The sequence below is a fragment of the Falco rusticolus genome, chromosome 4 (assembly GCF_015220075.1).
Source record: "Falco rusticolus isolate bFalRus1 chromosome 4, bFalRus1.pri, whole genome shotgun sequence".
NCBI classification, from domain to species: Eukaryota; Metazoa; Chordata; class Aves; order Falconiformes; family Falconidae; genus Falco; species Falco rusticolus.
The window spans coordinates 5,361,981-5,374,849 of record NC_051190.1 but is presented as its reverse complement, the minus strand read 5'-3'; the positions used below and the strand labels follow the sequence as shown (position 1 = coordinate 5,374,849).

General features: G+C 38.1%; 1 protein-coding gene across 4 annotated transcripts in view; it reads left to right on the top strand.

The window, feature by feature from the left end:
• FAM120A (family with sequence similarity 120A) overlaps nt 1–12,869 on the top strand; it is a 55,967-nt gene that overhangs the window by 7,674 nt on the left and 35,424 nt on the right. For all 4 annotated transcript variants that reach the window (XM_037383679.1, XM_037383677.1, XM_037383681.1 and 1 more), the window contains exon 3: nt 3,968–4,050. In XM_037383679.1, coding sequence (XP_037239576.1) covers nt 3,968–4,050 — 83 coding nt within the window. The remainder of the gene's footprint in view (nt 1–3,967; nt 4,051–12,869) is intronic.

The window sequence follows — 12,869 nt, the reverse complement described above, 5'->3', positions numbered from 1 at the left end:
GTTCCTGATCTTGTACTGAGCAAACAAATCAAGAAAACTGGATTTTCTTTTTATTTTCTCACTGACTTTGTGCTTTGGTGCAGGTACATGATAGAAGAATAAAACGTAAAATTTGAAAGCTGTGAATGAAAGGGGCTGTGTATTACTGCTTTGGCATAGTAATGTTTTAGTTGTCCTTAATACTAAATTGTTTCTAGTCCAGGCAGGTACCTTCCATGTTAAGGAGGAGGAACCAATGCATCTTACAGTAGAAAGCCACAAGTATTTAACTAGTTCAAGTTGCTTTTACTTAGTGTATGTTTTTTCATATGTGGAATCATTACCTGCCTCATAGCTGTATGGAGGAATGGCAGATGACTGGCTAAGCTGCAGTTTTTGTTATAAACTCTGTGTAAATTGCATGACAGATGACTATTGCTAGGCTTTGTTTCAGAAGAGTCTATAAATAAGTTGTTGCATGCCAGTTCAGTGAGTAAGAATTACTGCTTGAAAAGCAGTTTCACAGTTGCAGATACGCTTTATAGAATTAATGTGAAGTACATGTGAATGACATTGTTTTAACTTGTCACTGAATTATAGCTGTGTGGCCAGTTGAGGCATTGGTTATATTAAATGGTAGGTAAATTCTGATAAATTTTCTGAAGTTTTTGCAATTTTATGCAAGAAGCTCTTGAATAGATTTCTCTTGGTATCTTACATGACAGTTTTCAGCCTGCTTTTAGAAGGAAACCGGAGGTCATTTCACATGATTACTAGAGATATATTTTGTAGCTTTTTTCCCCCCCAAATTGGTACAAAGGTTAAAAAACCCAGTTCAGCTACAAGTTTAGTTTTGTGTATTTTTATGCATTTCTTTTGTGTGTGTATATTCAGTATGAGTAAACAGAATAGAGTAAAGCTTATGGAAATCAGGGTTAGAAGATACTTTGGAGGTCTTCCTTTAATTAGTATTTGTTGGTGTTTGGGATTTTTTTGTATTAGCAGTGATTATATAAGCTTACAACAAATACCATTTGACTGAAAGTACTAGCAACATTTTTTAACTTTTGCAACCTTAGGAATATAGTAACTTTGGGAATTTTTTAAATAAAATACTAAATGCATGTATAGGCACATAATGGTGTGTAGCGTGGCGTACGTTTAAAGCAGGGTAGCTCATTCAGATCTAAACTTCTATATTTTTATTTAATACCTGAGGGCTTGTCTGGGTTCACAGGTTATTCCACCCTTAGTCCTGTGGCCTCTTTGAGTCTCTTACGAACCTGAGAAGTAGAATAAAGAAAATCACAATGAGAAGGAGTAAGTGAGCCCTTGATTACATGGGAAGGCATATGAAATCTGTTAGGTTGCTCTTCTGTTCTGGGTACATCAGTGTAACTCCTAATGCTAGTACTTTGTTTAGGAATAAAGTATTCTGAAATAATTGCAGTTAAGTTGCTGGTTTCAGCTTTAGGTCTGGAAATCTGTGTCCCTGTATACGAAAACTCAAAACTGCTTTGTGTTCAAACACTTTCTTGTCATTAACTTCAAGGGTTGATTTGGGGACAGTGAATAAAGAAAAAAATTCTTGAATGATTCAGCCAAACATGCAGCAGTTGGAGGGGTCTAAGGAACGACACCTAACTGGTCAATTAAAAAAAGTGTTCTCAATGGCAAATTATTTGGAAGTGAAAAGTCTCTATTGAAGTATTCCAGCAAAATATTTTTCTGACTATTCCAACTAGTCAAATTTTTCAATATTACTTTCTGAGAAGGTTTTGTATACACTGTAGTTGGTTGGCTTGTTTTACAGCTTTTTCCTTCTTACAGCTTTTCATGCAGAAGGATTTTCTAGTTCTAGCTTTATGATGTAAGGAGTATCCTTGTCATGGATAATTAAAATGTGGCCAAGATAACGTCCTCTGAGAGTGTGCTCTTAAAAAGTTCTGTCCTAGTTGCTGTTGATGTAAACAGGGAGTTGATTGGGGTTCTTCTGTAAATTTTGACTAATACTTCAGAATTATTTAAAAAACAAAACAACGAAACCAAACCCAAGCTTCAGCAGTAGGAAAACAAACACAGTGTGGGGTATAGGGCTGTAATTCAGTGAACTCTTCAGAAAGGGCAGTCGCTTCAATTAGTATCTAATTGCTTTTAAAAAAACCGAAGGCATACACTATAATAAGCCATTAAAATGGGAAAAATCAATATATGTTGAGGTTGTTCAGCCAGGTCAAGAAACAGAGGTTGCTTATGTAATGTTGATCTCTCTCCCACTGTGACAGTACTTTGTAACATGTGTTTTAGTTACATAGCCTCATCCTGTTTCTCAGTAGAATTTTAGAACTATGTAAGGTAAGTACAGGCATACCTTCTTATCTGGACCACAGAAGACTGCTGCCCTTCAGTATGTGGTGAGAATTGACCATATAGTCAGACTGTCTTATATGTATGGTCAAGGGGATGGAATTAACTGAAATGACAGATGGAAACCAAACAAGATTGAGGTTTTGGTGGAAGGGAGAGAAGCTCTTGACTATTTTAAAAGGTAGTCTTAGCATCTGCAGGAGTTATTGTTAGTTATCACAAAACTGTGCAGTGTTCTGGCTGTAATTGATTTTTTTTTCAGACTTGCATTATAAAGGCTGTCTAATCCTACCTTGATTAGATTAGTAAGAATGTGGTTGTTATATACAAAGTTGTTGAATCCTTCGGATGTGAGTTTAGTTTAGCGCCTAATGAATAAAAATTACAATGTTTCCTTGCTGGAGATCTCAGCAGTAGGTGAAGTATTGATTGGACACAAAAGATTTCCCTCTCTAAGGGGACGTCTGCTAGTCACCAGGTGATGGGCAGCTTCCTTGGTTTTCACATCTTAGAATATTAAAAGCAAACTGAATTATTTTACAAGCAAAGTATTAAGAAAGTAAACAATTGTCATATTCAAAGAATCTTGTCGTATTCTTTATGAGTAGATGGGAGTTCAAGATGTTGTCCAAACTGTGAAATTGTTAAAAAAAACCCAAAACTGTAAATGTATTGACAGCAGTAAGAATTGTGCATTCACTGCTAAACTGCTGCTCTATAAAACCAGATATTGAAAATATCTTGTAAGTTTTCTGTTAGAAGTGTAGTAATACATTGTTTAGCTTTTCATAAAATTTGGATCCACAGCCCCTGAATTCTGTCAGTGGTTGATTAGTTGATTAATTCAAATGTTTGAAATATTTCCTAGTAAGAACTTTTAAGGTGGTTTTTCTGAGCATAATGTGCTTTGGGAAAAAAAAATAATTTAAGTGGCCTCCCATTTGGTATGAACAGCTTGGTAAATATAGTCACTCTCTCCATTCATTGAAACAACTACATAATTTCCCAATTACTTTGATGCTGCCAGCCCTGGCTCCTGTCTGACCTGGTCAGGTCAGTAAAAGAAACTTAGGAACTGGGAACCTGCTAAGTGTTACTGGAACTGTCAGTGTTCCTGATAGATAAATTTGCCTGCTTGACCAACACTGCATGATGGAGCAGAGTGCAGATTCCAGAGGCAGCTCCGATGTGGATCAGTAACGGCACGTGTTGGGATGTGGGAAAGGCTTACCAGCTTGTGTCTGGGAACAACAGAGTGTGTTCTTACACTGCTGCACCTGCATTACTAAATCCTTTTGAGGATCCCCTAATAGGAAATCCCCTAACCGGACATGCCAGGTTGAGGTTGACACCGTGTGTTGTGACTGGCTCTGTTGCTTCTGTGAGTAAGCTGGGTTTCATGGAAGAGTGCTCCTCAAACGGAGCATGGTGTATTTTGCTGCAGTGGCAGCATGCTAATTAGGTTTTTCTGGAGTAACAAAAAGATGTCTGCAAGTTTAGTATCTCTGTTAATCCTGTTGATCGGGATTTAAGGACTGATTGCAGATTTGTTTTGCTGTGTGTAGAAACAGTGTGTAACATTTTATGGTGTACCTAAATAAAGTTTCACATTATGTTCTAGGTAATCATATTCTACCTGATGAAGATTTGGCTTCCTTTCATTGGAGTTTACTTGGTCCAGAACATCCACTAGCTTCACTTAAGGTACAAATTTAATATAACTACAAGCAATTAAGCTAAAATCAATCATAACATTTAATCAGAGCAGTGTAACAGATTAATTTGTAGCAACTATGCAAGGCTCTTGTTCTCGGTCACCCTCTGGTGTCCCAGTCCCTCTGTTGACTGCAGAGGATACCTGGGCCAATTAGCCTTACAAGGCTAAACTTAGCCCTTGTGATCCCCCCTCAGTGCCCTTCAGCTACGTGAGCTGTATAGCTTCAGTGTGCTTTGGCTTTCAGAATGTAGCTTCTTGCTGTCTTCTTTATTTAAGAGAATTTTTTGTTTAGTCATGTTCTTCAGCTGTCAAAAATAATTAGCTGGAGGTTTTCCTACCATATTGTTTTATTTTCTACTGATCTGAGTTTATGTGCAATAGTTTTCTGTACTGCTTAAAGTGTAAATATGCTAGAGAACAGGTTGCACAAGAAAGCTAATGTGGCCTTCAGTAGATTTTTATTTTTTTTAAGACAAGTAACTTGCGTCTGATGCTTTTAGTTTACAGTAAGTCTGTTCTGCTGCTTCATCACACTTGCTTTGTGCATCTGCCAAGTAGACAGCTATAAAAGGGAAACTGGACACATCAGAGAATGGGATAATAGTGACCTTTCTTTCTCTCTGCCACAATAGGCATAGCTTTTTCCCTTTCTCCTAAGGTGTGCCATGCAGCAAGTCAGTTTGCTTTTTGTAAATTCTGTAAGACTGTTTTGTTACATCTGCCACAAAAACAGGTGGGGTTTTTTCCCCTTCTGTTCTAAAGGTTTATTAATCATTGAAAAATTGTGAGGCATTTCGCTGAAGGTAGAATTTAAAAAGAGATTCAAGATTTTCAACAGAGTTTTTAAGGCTTGCACGTGCATTGCTTAGTCAACAGCTGTGACAATTTTGTTACGCTCATCCCCAATTTTGCTGCCGCTCCTGTGTTTAGAAAGGTAAGTGTCAGCGCATGGTAGTGGCAAAACTAAATATGCATGCCTGTTTGCTACTTCCTTGTAAAACTTGAGATGAAAAATGGAAAGACTGTGTCTGTATTTTCATTTTTTACTAAAAAGGTTAAAATGTTGGACTTCTCTGAGTGGTTGATAAACTTCCTGTTGTTCAGAATAGTTCTGTGTGTTTTAGGCTGAATAGACATGTTTTACAGCCAGTTCAGAATATGACTTCAGACACCTAGACCTTCTGAAAAGCTTTCTAAATATCTGAATTACTTGATGAGAATGAAAATTAGATACTTGTCACCTTTACTACTACATTTATGTTTTCAGGGGAAATACCAATTGGGCTTTATAGCTGGCATCCTAAGAAAATAAAACTTGTTTCCTTAGAGCATCACTGGACTGTCTTAGGCAGTCCTCCCTGTATTTGTTTAACTTGTTGGCCAAGGTTGATCAGATTTGAAAGCACTTCCCATTTGGCTGTTAAAGGCTCCATGAAAACTGATACACTGTTAGCACTGAAAAAGACTCAAATTAGTGCCCTCACTGAGGGAAAAGGCTAGCGCAACACATGATATGTTTAATTTCACAGCAGCTTGCTGGGCAGCTAAGTACATAGCCCCAAATTAACCGCAGCATTTCTGTCTCCTGGCTGATAATGATGTCAAAGGGAGAGAAGGAAGAAGGGCTAAAGCAACAAGGACACAAGTCTACAGGAAACCAATTTTCATTAGTTACTGGTCATGGAACAATTTTTTTTTTTTTAGCTTCAGTTTCAGCAGTGCTTATAATTTGAAATTATAACTTGTTTCAGTAGCTCATTAGTTCAGTTTCATTTGACATGCTAGTGTATCAGTGATGTCATCATGTAGAGGCCTCTTCTGTTAATTGTACATGTGCAGAAAGCAGTATTCCTTGTAAATTTTATGAATGCTTAAAAAAACTAAAAGGTGTGTTTATATCAGCCACAAGCTTGACTGCAAGAAGTAGTTTCAGAACAGTTACAAAAAGTGCAAGCTGTCGTGAAAACTGGAAATGTCGGTGGTGGAAGTTGTGGTGGTTGCCCAGGTTGTCATCCCTGGGCCATCCTTAACAAATTTTGCTTTGTTGCATCTATTTAGAGTTACTATTGAGTATTCTCCATACTCGGAACCAAAGGCTCTAATTCCACATCTCATTCAGCTCTGGGCTTAGAAAGCTTCTTTTCATTGTGTAAAGATTTTAATCTTGTGTGTCTAAGACAATATGATCTTGATCATCAGCACTAACAGGTTCCATTCCCAATGGCCTGATTTGTTGCTTTTCAGTGAGAACTATGACAGTTAATAATGTACAATTTATTTTCTGCATTCTTTCTGAATTTTTTATTATGATGTAGCAAAATGGTTACTCCTCCTATAAGAGAAGCTTTGCTAGTTTACCAATTTAAAAGTGTAACTTAGAAAAGAAACCACCAGTCTTCACTGAAAGAAAATTGGTGTATCTGCTCAGGTGTCAACATAGTGAGGTAAAAGAAACAAAACTGAGGAACCTGTACCTGTTTTAGAGAGAAACATGAAGGTGATGCATTCGTCTAGGAACAGCTGAGTAGAAATGTGAAAAAGGAAGGGATATGGAAACATGAACAAAGAATCCATATTTCACATCTAGAAGGAAATTAATCTAACAGTCAGGACATCTTTACATGCTGGATAAAAAGCCATGCATTTCAGAAGACACCAGCAGTGACCATCAGCTCAGCAAAACTTAAAGTTCCATGGACAAATTTAAATTAGAGATTTAAATTGCTATTGCTGCAAAAGGGAAAAAGAATACAAAACTCACACTGCAAGCTGTTCTGAGTCAGGATCTTGTCTGTCTAAATGTGCCTGTGTAAACAGATAATGCATCTAATAAATGTGTAGACCCATGCTTGTGTCCTGTTACCTGACAGAGCAGAATTCACTGAAATGACCACCTGAATCAGAAGTTGAAACAGAAAAGGAGTCGATAGGCTTCCTGAGAAATAATTTGATCACTAGACCTTGTTTGGAAACTAGAATTATACTACTTTTTATTTGTGTTCTTTGGGATTTATCTTTGACAAATACAATTTGGGTTTTGTTCTTGGGAAAGCTTGTTACGGTGTGAACTTCAAGATCAATGTATAATAACCCTCAGAATTACATTAGGAGGGCAGTTTCTTATCTCTGGAATGAATTTAGTACCTATTTGGGAGCACATACCACTGCAGAAGTGCTGACTCTTTATTCGCAAGGTAACCTTAGAAACAAGTCTTAATGCAATCTCCCTTTTTGAAAAAGGAGAGTATGCAGGGAAACCTAATCTCCTTGGTTGTTTCATCTCAGTGGAGAGGCAAAGAGAGGCTTCCAGAAAACAATGCAAAATATGCAGTTTAGGCTCCTTCTCTGAATTGCTCTAGGAAATTCCTGTCTTCAACGGGTGTCTGCCAGAGGGAGACTAATATGCTAAGTAGGTGCTTAGGTAATTTGCTGCTGCTCAGATAACAAAGGTGTACTCTTAAGATAGGCTCAAAGTAAGTGGTGTTTGTTTTGGGGTTTTTTATGCATCGCAGGATGATGCAGGTCAGAAAGGACCTCGGGAAGTCCTGTAGTCAAACCTCCTGCTAAAAGCATGGTCAACGTGAGGTCAGAACAGGTTGCTCAGGGCTTTGCCTAGACTAGTCTCAAATCTCCGAGGTTGGAGACAGCACAACCTGTCTGGGCAGCCTGCTCCATGGTTTGACAGTCCCGGTGGTAAAAATGTTTTGCCTTGCATACAGTCGGAACCCATCTTGTTTCAGGCTATGTCTGTTGTCTCTCTTCCACAGTGCACCACTGTGAAGAGCCTGGCTCCATGTGCTTGATAACCTTTTTGTAAGTATTGGAAGGCTGCTCCTGAGTATCATTGAAGCCTTGTCTTTGCCAGGCTGAATAAGCCCCATTCCCTCAGCCTCTTCCCACAGAGCAAGCTCTCCAACTCCTCAACCATCCTGATAGCGGTCTGCAGAACCCGATCAACTTTTCTGACAACTGGCTTGAGCCCAAAACTGAATGCAGTGCTCTAGAGGTGATCTAATGGAGTGCTGAGGAGCAAGATCCCTCAATCTGCTGGCTGTGCTCCTGCTGCACAGCCCAGGTGCAGCTGGCTGCCTCTGCTGCCAGGGCACCCGCTGGCTTACATTCGGTTTGCTGTCTTCCAAGAGCCCAGGTCCGTTCTGGCGTAACTCCAGCCTGCAGTGTAGCCAGGGGTTATTCCTGCCCAGGTGCAAGGCTTTGTTTTTTTAGTTGTTGAATTTCTTAAGGTTCCTGTTGGCTCATTACTTTATAGCTTGTCTGGGTCTTTCTGGGTGGCAGCCTAGCCCTCGTTCGTAGTAGCGTGCAGGGTTGTCACGCAGGTTGTCTCATATGAAGTCTGTCTGTGTAGCATCTTTGACTTGTGTTTCTGCTCTTTTCTTTCTGACATCCTTTTTGTTCCTCTGTTTAGATTTGGTTTTCTCAGGGTCCTATGTGTATAAATTGTTAGCAAATGATCTCCATGTTGTATGTATTTTTGTTACCATCAAGACATGCAGAAGAAGAAGGAGGTCAGGTTCCCAACCAGGATGGAGGGAGGAGGAGAGAGAATTTCTAATTGAATAACCTGATCTTCAGGGAAAAGCTGAGCGTTGCTGGTTCGAAAGCATATTAGGTCATCCAGGGAACTTTGTGCCTCTTCAGAAAGCTTGCCATTAGATCAGATGCACTACAAGCTCATAATATTAAATTTTTTTAACATTCAAAGGCTGATGCAAGATCCAACCAGCTTGGATGCTATCTCTAATAGAAATTACTAGACAAAAATAACAAAACCCAGGCAGTTTGTTCTAGTATTCTTCATATCTTCAGCCTTTCATCTCGCCAGTGAAAAAAAAAAAGTTCCTTAGGTGTCACCTCACAGTAACTGAGTGTTAGAGTTCTCTTTTTTTTTTTTTTTTTTTAATGAAGATAAAACTAAACTGATTATCTGTTTCCAGCAGGCACAACAGTAAATGCTGTGTTGATGTTTTAAAGGCTTCACTTCCTGAAGACAGTGGGCAGCTGGAGTTGTCCCAGAACTGGGGAGCTTTTCCCAAGTGTAGTTAGGTATCTTCTACAGTATCCTAGTAATCCCCTGGAGTTACGCATATGTGAGTCTGTTCCCTTTCAATAAAGTATTTTTGCAAGTTTGTTTTGTCAAAGCCAAGACATTTTGATCTTGTAGCTTCTGGGCTAGTAATGTTGCTCTGTGACTCTCATTTGGACAAATACCTGTGTAGAATTAATTTCCTTTCCTGACTTAATCTTTTCAGAGTGCATTAATAGGTCGCTTGTGATTTTTGTCAGTGGTCTGTCATGAAACTGAAGTAGTCCTTTTACAACTAGCAAAAAACCCGTGCTGTTTTAAGATGTTATACTTTCTAACCTGATCACCTCTAAGTGTGTGATCCACCCCCATGTTTGCCTTTCCTAAATTGTTTTTCCATGTTGCTTGTCTGAAACTCCTCTGTAGAGGATATGGAAAAAATAGCTTCTAGGAAGAAATCTCTTATAATAAGAAGCTGGTAAAAAATGATGCTGATTTTGCTGAAATGCTTTATGTGCAACTAAAAGTACACTTGAATGATGAACATGTTTTCTGTAACTTTTGCTGTTAAGTCTTAGTTTTTCCTATACCTAATACTTAGTAAGACTTAGCCTGTTTTTTAATGCACACAGTATTAGGAACATTATTTATGGTTCAGTACAAAATCTACAATTCTAGATTTCCACAAGGTTCTAAAATGAATAAAAATCTTTAATATCAGGAAAGTACATCTTATTTCTCCACTTTTAATTTCTGGCTTCTGTCTAGGTCTTGACATTTTTAGTTTCGAGGGTATGCTCACATCTGGACTGGATGTGTATTGAAACAGAACAAAAGAAAATAAAATCCAAGTATCTGAACATGTCTCTAAATCTATAATACATAACATTCAGAAGGTCTCACTTCAGGAATTAAGAATATGTTCCAGTGAGGTCTTTAGGCTGTTTGTCTAAAAGCAGCTAAACTGGGGACAATACACATAGTAAACCCTTGATATGTCTTGCTTGAGCGTCATACTTCTAGGGTCTGTGCTGAATAGTAGTGCTAGAGTGATGTGACATCTTCTCTTGATGCTAACTGTTTATGGATTATTAAATATTACTATCTTGGAGATCACATAAAACTAACGATGGATTGCTTACTCCTTTCATACACTGAATTTTCAAGCAGAGATTGCAGAAACACTTAGGTAGTAACGCAGGCTTTCTCCAAGGGACTCTGCAGAGAGCACGTCTAACGTGACACAGCCATGTCATGATTCAGCTGCTTTAGAGATGTGTAATTGTTACACGTACGAATAAAATGGTAGGTGTTCATAAAATGACTTAAATTACCAGCGAGAAGAAAATCTATTGCTTCTGCTTGCAGATACTGGGTGCAAAATTTTGTCATCAGTATTTGTGACTGTAAACTTATATGTGAATGTGATCCATATTTAGTACTGTTGTATATATTCGGAATGCACGCTAGTGAGAATTTAGAATTTACTATCTGAAATAGAAATAATTACCATGCCACTGACTACACTAAACAGAACTGTTCTTAATTTAGGCTTATAAAATCTGGAGCTTATCTCTGGTAGAGACTGACCAGAATGAAGATCCTGACATTTGCAAAAAGCAGATATTAGAGAGGGAAATTAATAAAAATGGGAATCTGGGCAAAAATTCCATGGTCTAAATATGAAGGTGGCAGTCTTAAGAAACTGCATAATGAGAGGATCAAATAAGGGCAGGAAAGAAAATAATTACATATGGTAGACGCCATATAAAATAAAAATGGCTCCTGGTACAGATTTTGAAGTTGCAAAGATAAAACTAATGAAGTATTAATCAGAATTTTGCATAAACATTTCTGACAAGACTGAATTGCAGTATTTTCTAGAAAGCTATTATACCTGTGTGTAGAATGCAAGCATAATGATTTTTCACATTTTCTCCTATCTTAGAAATAATAAATAAATTATAATAAATAATAAATAAAGTTAATAATAAAGCACTCTCCAGCCCTGAATGCCTGAATTTTGCAAGTAGGCAGATGAAAATATATTACAAGCAAAAAAACCTTGCTGCCCCTATAGGCACAGATGTAGTGCTCCAGAACTGTACAAAGGTTCTAAACAGAATTTTTATAAATTCCTCAGGCATCCTCTAAAATGTAGGACACATAGTTGGAGACCTCCTTCCTGCCCCTCCGAGCGTGCGCGTTGTGCCGCACAGAGGGAGGGTAACGAGCTGAAGCTGATTAGTGCTGCAGACCCAGCCAGCAGCACCGCACGCTGCTCTTCATTTCCCAGCACTCCGGGATGGTCGCCTGACCTGAGGTTTCAGTAACGCAGACAGGATCACACAGGGCATGTAAGAGCAGTAATTCCCATAATCATATACTGAATAATCCTCACTTTATTTTCAAGAGGAGCCTATTGAGAATGTTGAGGTGGAAGTCCAGTGTTTCCAGAACTGTCCAGTTCCCCTCCTTTCCATGTGAACACAAGAAGGGATCAGGCCAAAGAGCTGACCCTAGAACTTTCTGGTACAGCGCATCCATCTGCAGCTGCTAGTCGCTGAGCTGCGGGAGCTTCATCTGTAGGGGCTTTGGACATGGTCCCACAAAGTTCTTCCAGCTCGCTCTTCTTGCTACAAAGAGAGGTCTTTTTCTACAAAGTCCAAAGTGATTCTTATCTTTTCAAATCCATGGCCTGAGTCAGTGACCAGTGAATCAATGGGAATTTGTTTTCCTAACAGCTTGAGTAGACGGTAGGGTGGACTCTGATTTGTAGACAAATCTATGGTTCATATCAGCTCAGGTCATAAACGAGGGCAATTTTTAGCATGCATTTAAGTGCGTGTTTCTTATCTGTTTAAAATAGTTGGTCAATATGGGAGGTCAGATACATCCATCGCTGGATGATGAAATGGCAGGTTTTTTAATGTCAGAATATTGAAACTATTTTATCAATGGAATTATCTTAGGAATTTCCTCTGCGTCTGCAAGAAGAGTAACCAGCCCTGTAACCATCTTGATATTGAAATGCTTGAAAGAAAAAGTAACTATGTCACATCATAGCAACAAGGCCAATCGATATATCGTTCTTTGTTGATGTATGATACAAAAGAGAAAAAAAATTCTTGCCTGAGATGTTATATATAATGTGAAGCTATTACTACAGATAAAGGAATATACAAAATTTGAAAACATAAATTATTAAACTATGTAATCTTCAAGTAAAAATATTTAGACCAATTTCTGTAGAATCTTGAAAATAAGTTTCCTCGAAATACTCCTTTTCTGCATTTGTTTTTCAGATCCTCCCTTTTCTGTGTGCATAGAGATCTTCCTGTTCCCAGTGGATCTCTCTCATCAATTCTGATACCACTTTATATTCAGAATAGAACGTAAACTGCATCAAAATAACATTTCCTGGCATATGTGTGTGTATATATGTATATATATATAGAAAATTGATGTATCCACATCAGATAAAGTGTTTTGCACTAGAGAAAATATCCAACTGCAAAGCAGTAAAGTAATTGGCATTGTTGATCTTGTTTATTGTTGGAGCTGATATTTAACCAGCAAATATTTGCATAGAGGTGCGGTTTCACATAGATACATATAAATACACTGTAGATGAAAAACATATGAGTCATTGTTTAAGGTGAAGTCCTAAAAACAAGGTGGAAGGCTCAAAAATTTTTAGCTACTAAATCTGGCAACATGGAATTTGTTGAATATGTTTTCAATAAATAAAAAGGTCAGTTCTCT